Raw genomic sequence first — 17,381 nt, 5'->3', positions numbered from 1 at the left:
ATGTTCTATTTCTAAAGTCCATCAGATTTTTGGACCGCAAAGGTCAGAGGGACCCTACACACGATCGAATTGTCTGATGGATTCGTTCCATCGGACCTTTGCTGTTGAAAAGTCCGGTCGTGTGTACGCAGCATTAGAGTTCCCTTCACTGGAACTAAGTGGCCAAGTCCAACCCCTGAAAAACAACCCCACACCATAATCTCCCTCCATCGAATGATTTGGACCAGTGCACAAAGCAAGGTCCATAAAGACATGGATGCAGATTTTAAAATGAAACATTAGGAACCAAGCTGTATGAATGAGCCCATAGCATAAAATACGGCTATGTTCAGATCCATATAAAACAGTATGCAGTACGAATCTGAATGCAGCATATTTTAATCCCCCCACGAACAAGTCCTAAATGGCTAGTTACATGTGCAGTATGGTGACAACTGTGGCTCTAATGCTGCGCACACACATCGGAAATTCGGCCAGCAAAAGACAGAGTGCTTTGGTTGGAAAATACAATCGTGTGTATGCTCCATCGGACTTTTGCTGGCCAAATTTCGGCCAGCAAAAGATCGAGAGCATGTTCTCAATTTTTTTGGTCGGAAAAAGTTCCTATTCGAAAATGCGTTCGTGTGTATGCAATTCCGACACGCAAAAACTCACGCATGCTCAGATTCAACTACGAGACGGAAGCTATTGCCTACTGGGTATTGAACTTCCTTTTTCTAGTCCCATCATACGTGTTTTACGTCACCGTGTTCTTGACGGTCGGAATTTGGTGTGACCGTGTGTGTGCAAGACAGCTTGAGTGAAATCCCATCGGAATTCCCTCGGGAAAACCATTTTTTCTGACCAAAATTCTGATCGTGTGTACGCGGCATAATAGAAGCTAAGATGGCACCAACCTAGGATTTTAGGGTAGGAGGGTTAATTTCCACTGTAAAAACATGCATTGTATAACTTGAAAAGTGTACAGCTTTTGTAGTGTTCAAAAACAAAACAGCGGAATCCTACTTTAGAGGATAGTTCCACATTAGGCTGATTTTCAGTTATGAGTGGAGGCCAATGGGCTGAATTGGTCCTTGGTTTCTTGGGTCTTTTCAGGGCTTTAGTTGGTGAGATGTCCTCACCACAACACCTTGGTTAGGTGTGAATTCCACCTTTTATTTTTAGACCGCTCAGATGACAGTCGGCTCTCGAGGAAAAGCTGGACAGAAATAAATATCAGCGGCAGGAGGAGTCAGAAGTCAGATGACACCAGCAGAAGCTTTGTCAGAGATCCAGGGAACAAGTACACAGGTTGTTTCCCACATCTCCCAACACTCATCCACTCATCCACACCAGGACATGGAGTCCAGAGCTTAAGAAAGAGGCCGCCGCCTCCTGCCAGAGGGGAGAATAGAGGGCAATGAGTGCAGACCCCGGCCGTGGTTTAATAATAGGACTGAAAATAGGTGGTGCTTGTTATCCCAACCTTGGCCTGTACAGATATGAAAGCACATTCCACCGTTCCTGATAGCAACAGCTTGAAGGGGGTCTGAAGCCTCTTAGATTAGCTGATCTCTTTTTTTTTTTTTTAAGTTGGACAAGCAAAAGTGTGCCCATTCCAGAACGGGCAAGGTTGATGACATTGCAAACAATGCCGCATTGCAGGGTAACATGTTAGAACTTTTTTTTATGAGTGAAGGTACACTATATTGTCAAAAGTATAGGGACGCCTGCTTTTACACACATTATTATTATTATTATTATTATACAGGATTTATATAGCGCCGACTGTTTACGCAGCGATTTACAACATTGGGGCAGACAGTACAATTACAATACAATTCAATACAGCGGAGAATCAGAGAGCCCGGCTCATTAGAGCTTGCAATCTAGGAGGGAGGGTCAGGTTATACAAAAGGGTAATAGCTTTGGGGGATGAACTCATGGAGAAAATAGTGCATTTGTTAGATGGAGGCAGGATAGGCTTCTCTGAAGAGGAAAGTTTTCAGGGATCGCCTAAAAGTGGATAAATTTGGAGACAGTCTGACAGATTGGGGTAGGGAATTCCAGAGGATGGGCGAGGCTCGGGAGAAGTCCTGGAGGCAGATATGGGAGAAGGTGATGAGGGAGCTGGAGAGCAGGAGGTCTTGGGAGGAACGAAGAGGGCGATTAGGTTGGTATTTTGAGACTAGTGATGTTGCTGGGGGCAGAGTTGTGGATGACTTTGTAACTTGTTAACATTTTGAATTTAAAATTAACTTTATTGTCATCCCAGTCTTAGTCCATAGGGTTCAGTATTGATTTGGCCCACCCTTTGCAGCTCTAACAGCTTCAACCCTTCTGGAGGGCTATCCACAAGGCTTAGGAGTGTGTCTATGGGAATGTTTGAGCATTCTTCCAGAAGTGCATTTATGAGGTCAGGCACTGATGTTGGACAAGAAGGCCTGGCTCGCAGTCTCTGCGCTAATTCATCCCAAAGGTGTTCTATCGAGTTTATGTCAGGACTCTGTGCAGGCCAATCAAGTACTTCCAGCCCAAACAAACTCACTCATCCATGTCTTTATGGACCTTGCTTGGTGTGCAGACATGTTGGAACAGGAAGGGGCCATCCCCAAACTGTTCCCACAAAGTTGGGAGCATGAAATTGTCCAAAATGTCTTGGTATGCTGACGCCTTAAGAATTCCCTTCACTGGAACTAAGGGGCCAAGCCCAACCTCTGGAAAAAAAAAAAACACATCATAATCCCCCCTCCACCAAATTATTTGCATCCGTGCACAAAGCAAGGTCCATAAAGACATGGATGAGTGAGTTTGGGGTGGAGGAACTTGACTGGCCTGCACAAAGTCCTGAAGTCAAACCAATAGAACGCCCTTGGGATGAATTAGAGCAGAGACTACGAGCCAGGCCTTCTTGTCCAACATCAGTGCCTGACCTCATAAATGCATTTTTGGAAGAATGGTCAAACATTCCCATAGACACACTCCTAAACCTTGTGGACAGCCTTCCCAGAAGAGTTGAAGCTGTGATATCTGCAAAAGGGTGGGCCAACTCAATATTGAACCCTAAGGACTAAGATGCCATTAAAGTTCATGTTCGTGTAAAGGCAGGTTTCAAAGTTTCATAGTTAATAAGGTTGAATAAAGACACCAGTCCAACCTGAGTGAGTGTCTACAATTGTCCCTATCCCTGTACATTGCACACTCACATCGGTCCCTACCCTCAAGGAGCCCACAGGCCAAGGTCCCCATTCATATACTAGGGCCGATTTTTGACAGAAGCCAATTAACCTACCTGCATGTCTTTGGAGTGTGGGAGGAAACCTACGCAGGCACAGGGAGAACATGCAAACTCCAGGCAGGTAGTGTCGTGGTTGGGATTTGAACCAGCAACCCTTCTTACTGCTAGGTGAGAGTGCTAACCACTACACCACTGTTCCACCCAGGTGTCCCAATACTTTTGGTAATATTGTGTATCTGAGATAGCCAGACAGATGCTAGCAATTCTTGCCTACATAAATCAGGTTTCTTTAAAAATGTGCCACCAGCCTTGCTGAGACTTTAGCTTCGTATAGCTTGAAGGTGTGCCTGGATGTGAACTGCTTTGAAATGGGCTGTTGTAGATGAATGGCCTTGTATGTAGAGTTCTTCCTTGGCAGCATTTGGTTTGATTGGCAGCACAAAGCAGACCAGGAGTTCTTTGCTGCATGATAGTTCCAGGTCCAAGACTCCATGAAAACACAGCCCAGCAACTAGCATTTCAGAGGAAGCTCAGCAATGATAGTCATATTTCACACACTACAGGTTCCCTTTAATCTCTCATCACATTACCATCCACTATTGTATAATTTTGTGAACAACGCATTTTTATTCTCGGCTCAGCGCTCAGATCTGTGGACAAATTGTCAGCGGTATATTGATATCCCCGCACTGTAATTTAACTCGGTTATATTTAATTACTGAACTGGCACAGAAAGTCACTGCGTCAAACATTTCTGTCTGCAGGTAAATTGATCCTCGCTCGGCAGGAGCGCCACCACTTACATAAAGCCGTCATCAGTCCTGCCAGCCCGATATTAATCAGAATTATCCCATTTTTGTTTCTTCTTCATAGAGGAAACTTAAGTCTTTTTAAAGATTTTCAGATGTAAAAGTGATCTAAAATAATTCTAGAAAAGAAAAAACAACCTTGTGCCAATTTATTGTTATTAAATATACAATATATCACCAAATGTACACCTGCCTGTACACGGACATGAACTTTAATGGCATCCCAGTCTTAATCCGTAGGGTTCAATGAGTTGGTCCACCCTTTGCATCTATAACAGCTTCAACTCTTCTGGGAAGGCTGTCCACAAGGTTTAGGAGTGTGTCTATGGGAATGTTTGACCATTCTTCCAGAAGTCCATTTGTGAGGTCAGGCTCGTAGTCTCCACTCTAATTCATCCTAAGGGTATTCTATCGGGTTGACTTCAGGACTCTGCAGGCCAGTCAAGTTCCTCCACCCCAAACTCGCTCATCCATGTCTTTATGGACCTTGCTTTGTGCACTGGTGTGCAGTCATCTTGGAACAGGAAGGGGCCATCCCTAAAATGTTCCCACAAAATTGGGAGCATGAAATTGTCCAAAATGTCTTGGTATGCTGACACCTTAAGAGTACCCTTCACTAGAACTAAGGGGCCAAGCCCAACCCCTGAAAAACAACCCCCCACCATAATCCCCCTCCACCAAATGATTTGGACCAGTGCACAAAGCAAGGTCCATAAATACATGGATGAGCAAGTTTGGGGTGGAGGAACTTGACTGGTGTGCACAGAGTCCTGACCTCAACCCGATAGAACACCTTTGGGCTGAATTAGAGCGGAGCCTTTTTGTCTAAAATCAGTGCCTGACCCCACAAATGCGCTTCTGGAAGAATTGTCAAACATTCCCATACACACACTCCTAAACCTTGTGGACAGTGGGAATGAGCTTGATGTTTGGATCGTGGAAAATTTGAACGCCGCAGAACTTCCCATGATGCACTGCGAAATCGCAGTGCATTGCTGTATAATGATTGGCTGAAGTATGCACCTGACCTGCATGCTTTGGCCAATCCCAGCACTCTCTGCTAAGAGAGCCATAATTGGCCAAAGGCAATCTTTTGGCCTTTGGTCAATCATGGCTCAGTGGGATTGAGAACACGCCCCACACTATATAAGACAGCTTACATGGCGGCCCTGTGTAGTGTTGTTGGTGTGGACAGAGAGATAGCTTGATTTCGATTAAGCAGGCAGGTTATTCAGTTAGTGGCAGTGCATTTGATTTGATTTGATTTGATTATATATATATATATATATATATATATATATATATATATATACACACATACATACACACAATCGTAAATATATATATATACTCTGCATCCAGTGTAGTCTATATAAACAGTGCATTCTGTGGTGTACTGTTTCTAATACACTTCAGGCAGTGTCTTAATATATATACAGTCGTGTGTGTGTGTGTGTGTGTATTTATATATACAGTATATACTCTGCATTGTAGCCTATATCTACAGTGCATTCTGTGCTGGGGAAGAGGGAGGGGATGATGAGGTCACTGACTACTTGGGTGCCTGAGAGAAGAGAGGAGGAGGAGGCACAACACCAACAAGGCAAGATGTCCTCTAGGGGGCAGCTTAAGGGCAGCAACTCTATTGCATCACACCGCAAAGCTCCCCAGGTGCAGGGCACTGCTGACTCCCTGCTGACTTTTAAAAGTTCCTTTGTGTGGGCATTTTTCAACGCGCGTGCAGCAGATCGCACCATTGCTGTTGGCAACCTATGTCTGAAGCGGATCAAGCATGGCCAGAACAGCAGACACTTGGACATAACATGCTTGACCAGACATATGACATCCTGCCATGTAATCTGTTGGGAACAGCACTGGAAAGATTCACGTCAAAGAAAAATTTCTCCTTTCTCATCTGGGATCTCCAACCCCACTATACCTCCAGTCCTCTTAAAAATCTGCACTGAGAGGAATGAAAGTATAGCAATAGGTGTCCCAAGTACTTGGCAGTACACCACCATCTGATTTTAGCAGGCAAATTTCCTTACCCCAGTTGCTAAACCGTAAAAAGAAATTTGGTCCCAGCCAGCCACATGCTCAGCATCTGAATGCTAGCTTGGCCAAATAGCTAGCACTGCAACTGCTGCCTTTTCATCTGGTAGACTCTGCCCCCTTTCGTGACTTTGTGGAATGTGTTGTACCTCAGTGGCAGGTTCCAAAATACCATTTCTTTTCATGGAAGGTCAATCCTGCTCTCTATCAGCATGTGGAAGGCAATGTTTTGGCCTTGTTGGACCGGGTGGTCAGTAGTAAGGTGCATATTACCGCTAAAGCCCCGTACACACTATCAGATTGTCTGCTGAGTTTTTCCTTCAGATTTACCTAAACCATCTAGTAGAAGGGCCTGCCTGATTGCATACACATTGAAACTCCTAAGGTTTGACCTCATATTACATGGTTTTGGTAAATCTGAAGGAAAAACTCAGCAGACAAACTGATAGTGTGTACGGGGCTTTACTCATGGTCCAGCAGGTATGGGCAGGAATATTACCTTTCCTTCACGGTGCACTGGGTAACTCTGCTGGCAGCTGGGAAGGATGCAGGACAGGGTTCAGTAGTGTTAGAGCTTGTTCCGCCACCACACCTCCAAAATGCTAGTAGTGAGTCTGCCACAGCTCTCTCCTCCACTCTTCTTCCTCTATGGCCTCTTCTGCAGATTCGTCCTCTGAACCAGCGGTGCTCCTTAAGTGTTCAAGGGGCTACGCAAGCAGTCAGGCAAAAAGATGCCATGCGGTACCTTAGTTGGTCTGCTTAGGGGACAGGAGCCACACTGGGGAAGAGATTCTGTCAGCTCTGCAGGGGCAGGCTCAGAGGTGGTTGACGCCATGCCAGCTTCAGCCAGGAATGGCTGTATGTGACAATGGCACCAACTTTCTCTTCTCCCTTCGACAGGGAGACTTGACCTATGTTCCATGTTTGGCACACGTCTTGAATTTGGTGGCGCAGCAGTTCTTGAGCAGATACCCAGGCTTACAGGATTTCCTGAGGCAGGCCAGAAAAGCCTGTGGTCATTTCCGCCGGTCATACAATGCCAGTGCTTGGCTGGCTGACATTCAAAGGGAATGCAACCTTCCCACCAACCACCTCATTTGTGTCATGCCCACCAGGTGGAACTCAACGACAATGCTGCAGCGGCTGCACACACAGCACAGGGCCATCAATGAGTACTTGTGCAAGTATGGCAAAAGGACAGAGCCAGGGGAGCTTGGCTTCTTTTCGGTATGCCAGTGGCTACCGATCAAGGATGCATGCACTGTCCTGTCACCATTTGAGGAGGCCACAAGGATGTAAGCAGCGACAATGCCTGCATCAGTGACACTGTCCCTCTAGTTTTCCTGTTAGAGCACATGCTTTGTGGAATAATGGACAGGGCACATGAGGCAGAACAGCAGGAGGAAGAGGAGGACTTCCTTATCTTGCAAGGCCCCTTTTATCCAGATAGCATTCCTGAGGGCCCGCCAAACATACAGGAAGAAGAGGAGGATTGTGTCAGCATGGACGTGGAGGATAACACACAGCAGCAGTCTTCAAGGGATGGTTTTCAGTCTCCAGAAACCCAAGGAGTTGTACATGGCTGGGAGGAGGTTTTTACGGATCATGTAATCCTTAGTGACCCAGAGGACACAGAATCGAATGCCTCTGCAAACTTACGCTGCATAGCCTCCCTGATTCTGCAAAGACTGCCAAAGGACCCTAGGATTTGTGGTATCAAGCAGAGGGATCATTACTGGCTGACAACTCTTCTTGATCCACGTTACAAGGGTAAGGTTTCAGAACTCATCCTGCCTTTGCAGAGGGAGCAGAGGATGAAACATCTTCAGGAGGCCTTGAAGATAGGTTTGTGCAATGCTTTTTTTCCAGACCCTGGGAGGTTACAATTTCCTCGTGTGGATAACGTGCTCTTCAGAGGAAGAGCGGTGGAGAAAGCGGCCGGCTGACCGATGCCTTTACACAATTTTTCAGTCCTCAGCGCCAAGGTCTGATCGGTTCAAGCAACCATCGCCAGCGTCTGCATTACATGGTGCAGCAATATCTAGGGGCAAGAGCAGACTTGGAGACCTTTCCAACTGGGCCTTGAGGATGGACTACTGGCCAGAACTTGCTCAATATGCAATTGAGCTACTGGCCTGTCCTGCATCCAGTGTTCTTTCTGAATGCACATTCAGTGCTGCTGGAGCGTTTGTAAGGATCATAAAGTGTGCCTGTCCACAGACTCCGTTGACAGGTTCATAAAAATGAATCAGTCTTGGATCAGCAGCTATTAAGCACCTGATGCTGATGTAACTGAATTTTCTATGGATGTGGGATCCCTTGAAGAGTGGCTATGCTGACTATCCTGGTCCTCCTCAATCTTGATGATGCTAACTTCCAACAATATTTTTGGTTTAGGGCACCACCACCACCACCACCACCCAAAGCCCAATTTTTCTGGCCTGTTTCAAAGGGGCATGTAATTAAAAACGTTGATCCAATATTTTACAGCAGGACCCATTCCTGCACCCAACAAGAGTATCTGTGAGGGGTTACAGTGTTGTGGCACCACCACCACCACCACCACCCAAGGCCCAATTTTTCACCCCGTTTAGCAGGGGCATGTAAATTACAATTTATGATATGATATTTCAATGCAGGGCTGTTCCTGTGCCAAACAAGAGTATCTGTGGGGGCTTACAGTGTCGTGGCACCACCACCCAAGGCCCAATTTTTCTGCCCCTGTTTAACAGGGGCATGTAATTACAATTTTTATCTAATATTTCACAGCAGGGCCCATTCCTGCTCCCAACAAGAGTATCTGTGAGGGCTTTCAGTGTCTGGCGGACCCCCCATGCCATTATTTATTTTTTTAAATGTGGTCATTTTGTGTCTGGTAAATCTTGGGTCTGGTAATATCCATACCAGACCCAAAGGCCTGTTAATGGACTGGGGGGGGCGGGGACACATGCCATTTTTTTTCAATGATTTTCATCTATATTGCCGTGACCCGACAATACATTACAGCAGCGAGCTGTAATGACTTTTTTTTCCTTCAGAAATGTAATTTTGCTGTGGTATTATTCTAAACACGGGAAAACTGCACCACTTTACAGGCATACTATAGACACCCCCAGGCACAAGGAATATTAGAGGAATATTTCATTTTTATTGTTTCACTTTAAGCATTATTAAAATCACTGCTACCGAAAAAAAACTTCCTTTTATGGCAATAACTTGCAAATAATCCTTTAAAATTAGCACTTTTGATTTTTCAGGTTCGTGCCCCACAGACTTTAACGGTGTTCGCATGTTCTGCTGCGAACTGAACCGGGGGGTGTTCAGCTCATCCCTAGTGGACAGCCTTCCGAGAAGAGTTGAAGATGCAAAGGATGGGCTAACGCAATATTGAACCTTAAGGACTAAGATGCCATTAAAGTTCATGTGCGTATAAAGGAAGGTATCCCAATACTTTTGGTAATATAGTGTATATGTACATGGAGGCAACCATATATTTCCAATACAGTAACAGACACTTGGTGCTAACCACATAATAGTTTTCAGTGCTGGCATTTTAGAAAAAACAGAAAGAAGCCCCAGTCTAAAAGACCAGGGAAAGGGGCCAAGGTCATTTTAACTGTTGGAAAATAAGTAAATAAAAAAAAAACCCAACAAAATCTTCTCCTTCATCAGAGCTCAACACAAGATAAAACTTGAATGGATTCTAATGACAAAATAGAATAGAATGAATTTGATTGACAAAACCTTGAAATAGAACTCTCAGCAATGTTTACATTGCTAATTCACACGGAGAGTTTAAAGTCTTATTATAGATTGGTGTGGTTTCCTCTGAGTCCATTCAAGTTGTATTCTGTGTTGAGCCCTGAAGAACGGGTGTTTTAGTGACTGAAACGTGTTGTCTGTTTTACGTAATTTATTTACCAACAAGTAAAATTATCTGCTACTCTCTCATTCCTCTTTTGGTATGTCTGTATATCTATGGTTTGAGCCAATGTTGGGTACCTATTGGGGACACTGTTTGAGAACCATCTTGCCGGTAGACATCTCAAATTCGTATGAATTTCCCTAAATTCCTACGTTCGGGAGGATCTAAAATACGAATTGCCATGCGTCTGAATTTTGTACGAAATACGAACTTTTGTTTACGAATCCCCAGGAGGAAGTCAGCACAGCACAGGGATGGTGGGAGCCCCTCATCTAACGAAAATTCGTATTTCAGATAGGAAATTCTTCAACGGAATTTCGTATTTCGGATAAAAAACAAACTTCCATCAGCATCGACTGTCATATTGAGGTATATTTTTGCCTTTAAATTCATCGTAACGAACGTTCGTACAAGTTAACGAACCTAACGACAATTCGTATTTCGTACGAATTGAAATTGAATTTCGGACACGAAATACGAAGTACGAATTAATTTTAATACGAACCGTAACAGAACAGAACAAAACGAATTTATTGACGGCGCCCATGTCTACTTGCCGGATCTAATGAGCTTCTTTAAAGCTTTCCTTTAACGAACTGCATGCATTTGTTTGAAAATTTCCAGTGCCTCTTTAAATATGTTTTCCTGGCATTTCGGAGATGTAATTTTGGCATAGGACTGTGGCCAGCCCTGACAACACCCACACCTAACAGCGGCTACTCCCCTTCCATCATAGTAACTCACACAGTGGATCTCCCTTCCTTCATAGTGCCTCCTACAGTAACTCTTCCTCCCCTCAGAGAAAATCTCAGCCCCCTAGGTGTCTCCACCCCTACAGTTCTCTTACCTGACAGTTGCTCCCCCTTCCTTCAGTGGCTTCCCAAACCCATTACAGCAACTATTCCCTCCTCTCGCAATAGCTGCCCCCAATCTGCTTTCTCCCGTCACAGAAGGTTTCTATCATCTTATCACAGTGATAGGCAGCCTCATTGACCATAACATAGGTTCTAATACAGCCCAGGAGCTCAAGACTGTGGGGATTACTGTACAAAACTTCTGTAGGGAATAAAGAGTCCCCGATCCAGCTTGGCATTTAGCTGCTTGAGAGGCCTTATCCTTTAAATAAAATCAACTTCCATAAAAAGCAGAAGATAACACATCCTAAAAGGATAACTCCATCTTTTGGACAATGTTATAGCTGTATTTAGGGTGAAACATGCAAAATGGTGCAAATGAGCCATGCCCTCCCCCCCACCCCAACATGTTTTAGGGTTCTAGACCCCTGCAGCCACTATCACTTTTGAAGTCGACTCGGGTAGGTGGGGCTCTGTCCACGCTGGCGTGTCATTCACAGAGATCAGTCTTGCAATAAAAGCAAGGAAGCAATACAACCTCTGTAGTGTATAAATGTACATTACTAAATAAAATGCTGTACATACAAACTATTTACAGAGATAAGAACACAATACAAGACTGACAAATATACATAAAACACATCAGGGTGGATAAGATTTAAATCACTATGAAAAAGGCTCGATTTAAATAAACTCAATTTAAATCATAATTTTTAAAAAGAAAAAATCATCTCTGTCCCGCAGTGGCTCCTCCTCTGACCCGCTGTTGAATGGGACAGCTGGTGATGCGGCAGTGACACAACATAGTGAGGGACGTGGCGGCAGCAGGTGAGTGGATGCCCACTAACAGGCGCTGCCAACGATGGATCTGAAATGACAGGTGCTCTTTAAATGTAAGGTCTAATTTTTGCTGGTAGCTAGAATCTTTAATATTTGCAAACAAAATGGAGGTTCTCTATTTAGGATAATAAGCTGTCAGGTTAGTAAAACAGCAATATCAGAACCAATTCAATCATACAGTTTGAAGTGTACATAGATTTGCAAAACAATGGTATAAAGGAACATTCCTTTGTTTTATCTCATTGTTACTGTGAAATTGTGTAAATGCATCAATGCAGCGCATGCTATCTCAGCTTGCAGAGCTTGGATTCTTTGAATGAGTTTACCAAAAATGTAAATATTGCAGAATATTCAGCCTCATGCTACATAACTAAGCTCAATTTCATGCTGAATAAACGAATAGATAGATTTTTTTACTCCAAATGCATTTTATTAAAATGAATTTGATAAAAATCAAAAAAAGCTTTTAAATAAAAAGAAATCATTGATTTTGATCCACCCTGAAACACATGCACACGTTACCTAAACTTCCAAGCGAATGAGTATAAAAAAAATGGAGTATGCGATATCAGAGAAAACCATATTGCTAAAATCATCATTGCCAGGTCCTGGAGATCAGCATGAGAAACGAGCATTTATCTGCAATCTTATATTACAAATTGAAGGTGTGTGAGAAGGTATGGGACGCATGGATCAAATATCTGTCTGCTGATCGCAGTACACTACCCACTTAGATTGTTTATTGGTCTGTAAACGTTGGAGGGCCCAGTACCCCCACCCTTTCTCTCACTCTTCTTTGTCCCCACCCCCCCTTTTTTTGGCCTTTTGGCCTCTCTTCTCTATTAGTAAAGACTCTTCCCCCTTTTGACAACTATGGGAAAAGGCTTTTTCTAGGGTTTCACATAATGGGATCGTCCCCCCACAAATCACAGTAATCGTGCATGTGACAAGTGTACTCCAGGTTCAAACCAGTGAATACATCTCTTACTACAATAGCATTAGGTATAGGTAACATGCTTTTGTGTAGCATAGTGAGGGTTGTTAGCCTTCAGACTGGGAGTAGACCACGATGTGTTACTTCAAATATGGAAATGTACCATTGTTACAGGAGTGAGACTAAGGGTATTGAGAATAGGATTCCTTATGTCCAATCAGACTATTGGTACACTCCTCTCACTTTTAGAATTAACAATCTCCTCTATGGGTTATGTTTGTTTTATTTCTTGTGTTCTCCTTATGCATATTGATTTGTCCAATGGAGAGATTCCACTTAATTGTCAATTTTTCTGCTTTTGGAATACTATGGGTAATAGATCTTTCTTATACCTTTTTGTCAAAATCCTTAATAAAAAAAAAATGAAACTAAACAAAAATAGTGTGTGCTAAAGATACTTAGCTCAGGTTTAGTAGCTTCACAATCCCTGTAGGCAACCAGGAGCCCAGGTTCTACTCTATGAGCGATTGCAGGAAATCAGGCACCAACATCATCCACTGGTAAAGTTTCTTCTGGCAGACTTTCCTTGTTGTTATGTCATTATGTAATCCTCCTCTCAGCTTATGCCGCTGGCCTTTTATTTGGAAAGTTTAGGTAGACAATCCCACACGGGCGTATCCTTTCTCACTACTTCCTTTACATTACTCTTTAATTGTTTGAACATTTCTCAATTAAACCTCTAGATGTCACTATTGTATCATACATGCTATAGGTCATATATGTCAAAAGATCAAACTATTGTTGACCTTGGTTATCTAAATGCATCTTCTAACCAGAATTCCTCTAAAACAATGGAAGCATCTAACTGCCAACTGACATCTGCCCAACATACATTAAAGTGGTTGTAAACCCATACGAACCACTTTGACCTACAGGTAAGCCTAGATTAAGGCTTACCTGTAGGTCCAAGAAATATCTCCTAAACCTATACGGTTTAGGAGATATTTACCTGAAGACAGCCACCGGTGTCTACGGCGCATGCGCCGTAGACAGCGGCACGCAGGCGCACTGGGTAAGCCGCAGATCGCGGCGATATGCCGCGAGTGTCGGCTCCCGTGCGAATGCGCGGGAGTGACGTCATCGCTGCTCCGGCGAATCACAGCGCCGGAGCAGCGAGACCCACCAAGAAGATGGACGCTCGGAACTACAGGGGACAGCGGTGACTTTGCTGGCTCCTGTGTCAGGTAAGTGACACATAATGGACTACTATGTGATGCATAGTAGTCCATTATGTTTTACCTTTGCAGGGAATCAAAGAGGAAGTAAACTCATCAGGGTTTACTTCCTCTTTAATATCTGTTTCCCCATTGTATTAGAGGACAGCTTGTGCAAACATTTCCAACAGCAGATGAACTTAATGGAATATAAGTATGATAATCGCTGCACTTGTCGTCCATTTTTCCATTGACATTTTCTCCAGTTCTTCAACTGAAAGTCCATAATTTGGTATAGGCAGGGAGGTTGAAGAGGAGCCTGCAGGAGCCTGACATTGTACCCGCAGTCCTCTGATTGCAATGCTTTGCAGGCTCCAGGTTTAATAAAAAAAATAAAAAAATAAAAAATGTCTTTCATGCATAAATATGTGCCTTTATTCGTTTTCTTTCAAAGTTTCTTTAAAATACTGCGAATTACAGGATGTGACACGAGAAACCCTACTGTGAAAATGTAATGGATTAATATTCACTGGTAACAAAAGCATGCGTTAAGGAATTCAGGTTTCCTGGGGAAAATGTACTGAGCAATTTAATAAAATAACCTCTACAAAAGCTGTAGGAAAAACAGAACATTTTACCTTCACCAGAATCCCATTATCCAAATCCCCTGAATATGTTCAGCGCCTCTAAAAGCAGGCGAGATCTCCTCTGACCTGCAGCACAATCCCTTTTAAGCTCCGCGAGCACGCTGAAAACAGGAGAGATTTCAGCCTTCATTAGGGAGAGGGAAAGCTGAAAATAAACCCTGGACAGTTTCAGTAAAAGCATCTGGTACAACTCATACACAACGGAGCGAAAGGGCGGCGAGTGCAGAGTATTAAAGTGAATGTGTGGAGCTTATTACAGTGGTCCATACGCATCACACTGCTATTTTACTATAGTGCTTTTGTTGATAGCCCATCACTACTTTGCCCATTCTCCCCCATCACTGCTTACCTGTTGGAACCCTCAGTGGTAAGCCTTGTGTAAGCTTCATGGCGGTCATGTCAGAACTTACACAGAGCTACTTGCCTTCTGTCCATCCCTACAAAACATTACCATTCCCGCCCATAGGCCATCATATGAAGTCCTGGACTTTAAGTGGGGATATCTGAATGATGCCTGCAGCTACAGGTATCATCTAGATATCAACTTTTTCAACCAACAATTCTGTGCACCATAAGAACAATCATAGCGGCAGCTTAGCCACTTGATTGTTCATACATGTGTCGGGAGGGGACCCCCTCCTCCCGCCACCCTCCAATGCTTCTCCTTGCTTGCCCCTATGATGGGCGAGCCAGAGAATGAATTGGTCGCTGCCAGAAGTTGAGTATAGTGATTTCCGGTGACCAGATGGTCCCCAGTCATCTCTATGACCCTCAGTGGCCCAGGCATGCCGTTATGACCTCACGTCTGGGCTGGCAGAAGTACAGTGCCGGGGACGTGGCTGGAAAGGCCGAGAGTTTATTTTTTGGATCTCAGCCTTTCCAGCCTGAGGGAGAGATGTGATGTCCTATAGACCCTACATCTCTCCATAAAGAGGACCTGTCACACATTATTCCTAAAATTTGTCACTGCCAGCCCCTCTATTAGAGGCTCAGATGGATGGCTTCTGCGGAGTAGACCAGCTGTCACGTGATCTTCCCGGCTGAGGTCAGAGGAAGATCATGGCCCCTCCCGCAGAAGCCATCCATCAGAGCTAGAAAGAGGCCGCAAGTCATGTGACTGGCCTGAAGACAGCTGAAATTCAGTATTTACAACACTTGTTTTTAAAAACAACTTACACAGTATGCTATGCCAGCCTCTAATAGAGGGGCTGGCATAGACACTTTAATACTGTTGTTTATTTTATGATAGTATTTTGTTGTTTCTATCTATTATGCATTTATGTTTTCTAGATTAAATTAATATTCTTTTAGATTTGGTCTTTTGTATCTGTATATTTATACATGGTTATGTCTTTCTATTCTTCAAGGGTTGGCTCTCCATCTAATGGCTTACATATTTGATATAATACTATATTAATGTATATTTTTATATGGGTTTTTATCAGGCTTTACTGAATATTAATATTTCTATATTTCTTTCTCTTTTTCTGTTTGTATTTTATGTGGCTGTATGTGATACAGTATATTCTACATGCTTATATGTAATGTGAGGTAAAAGGAAGTCTGTAATTAACCCCCCCGGTACACCAGTTGTAGGTAAAGGTGGGGTTATACAAGAAACATCATTTGGACTTATCTGTGAAACGAGTAAGAACTTATAATAGTTGAAACGCATCTACTGGGCACTCTGTTCCTGCGGTGTCACTCTTGGATGTCCCAATAAAAGATTTTGGATTACAGTCGTGGCGTGCAGCCTGTTCTTTTTCATATATATTGATTGTGGAGGCGAGCTGAGACGGGCACCCACAAATTCCATTAGGCTTCCGCATCTCACCTGGAGCGGCAAGCCTTCTTTGTTCCTATTGCATATCAGTGTGGTGGCCAGCATGGCCAATGTGAAAATAAAAATTCCAAGATAATTTTAAAATTATATAATAAAAATTTGGTATAGAAGGGTAGGTTATCTTCATGTTTTGTATATTTTAATTTGGGTATTTAATGTGTCAGTATATGATTGTATTCTAAGATGGCTGCATGATTTACCTATTTTTCTTGGTATTTTTTTTTTTTTATCTATTCTTGTGTCCCCTGGGTGGATGTTTACATAATTCTGTAGTTCCGGTACGCCATTAATCTTTCTACTCTGCCGGGGGTATCCAGGACCTGTTACTCATTTGTTTATTCAAGTTATCATGGAGGTGGCGGGGTGTGTTATTTTAACATTGGGTAAATGTATTGTCTCCACTCCTACTGATTAAGTCCTGCCTTAGGACATAACACGTATAGGGGGACTGAGCCACATTCATGCCGTCATCCCGCAGCCATCTTACTTGCATTATCGAGTCAGCACGATCTTGTAAGGGTTATTCTATACTGGCAGCAATAAATCTTAAAAACAGAGAACACTAGTGGCTCTTTTATTCTTTCTGAATGCACCTACATTCTCGGGGGATGTTGGCAGAGGAGATTCATGCACCATTTGGGAATTAATGCCTGAAGGGGACAAGCACATTTAACCTTACTGTTTATTCAGGGGTCATTCTCTGAAGGTGAGCGGCTGGTAGACACATTTGGTGGAGGCATGGGTGGCACTTTGGTTTTTGTTTAGTGGACGAATCTAGCACTTTGTGGCATAGTCACAATCATATTTTCATCACGGATCTGATTTGACATTCTGATATTTGTTTATTGATTATTGGGGGATTGCAGTGCACATAGGGTGAATCATGGACAGGTGGCAACCCTAATCGTCTGGGTTTTGAATCATGTATATGATTTTCAGTCCACCTGAAAAGCGGACACATTATTCAGACCGGACTGTGGCACCCTAAAATAGCTGGAAAGAGGATTGGGTGTCCTTTTCCCTCCAGCCTGCAGGTGGCGCTGCAC

General features: G+C 43.5%; 1 protein-coding gene across 1 annotated transcript in view; it reads left to right on the top strand.

The window, feature by feature from the left end:
- LOC143975574 (kyphoscoliosis peptidase-like) overlaps positions 1–16,231 on the top strand; it is a 114,227-nt gene extending 97,996 nt beyond the window's left edge. The window contains exon 7 of the mRNA XM_077478037.1: positions 16,014–16,231. Coding sequence (XP_077334163.1) covers positions 16,014–16,042 — 29 coding nt within the window. The 3' untranslated portion in view covers positions 16,043–16,231. The remainder of the gene's footprint in view (positions 1–16,013) is intronic.
- The last annotated feature ends 1,150 nt before the right edge of the window (positions 16,232–17,381 follow it).

Source organism: Lithobates pipiens, unplaced genomic scaffold, assembly GCF_037356315.1.
Source record: "Lithobates pipiens isolate NorthernLeopardFrog02 unplaced genomic scaffold, aLitPip1_a1.2 Scaffold_13, whole genome shotgun sequence".
NCBI classification, from domain to species: domain Eukaryota; kingdom Metazoa; phylum Chordata; class Amphibia; order Anura; family Ranidae; genus Lithobates; species Lithobates pipiens.
The sequence above is the reverse complement of the archived record's forward strand: the minus strand, read 5'-3'. Positions and strand labels throughout refer to the sequence as shown.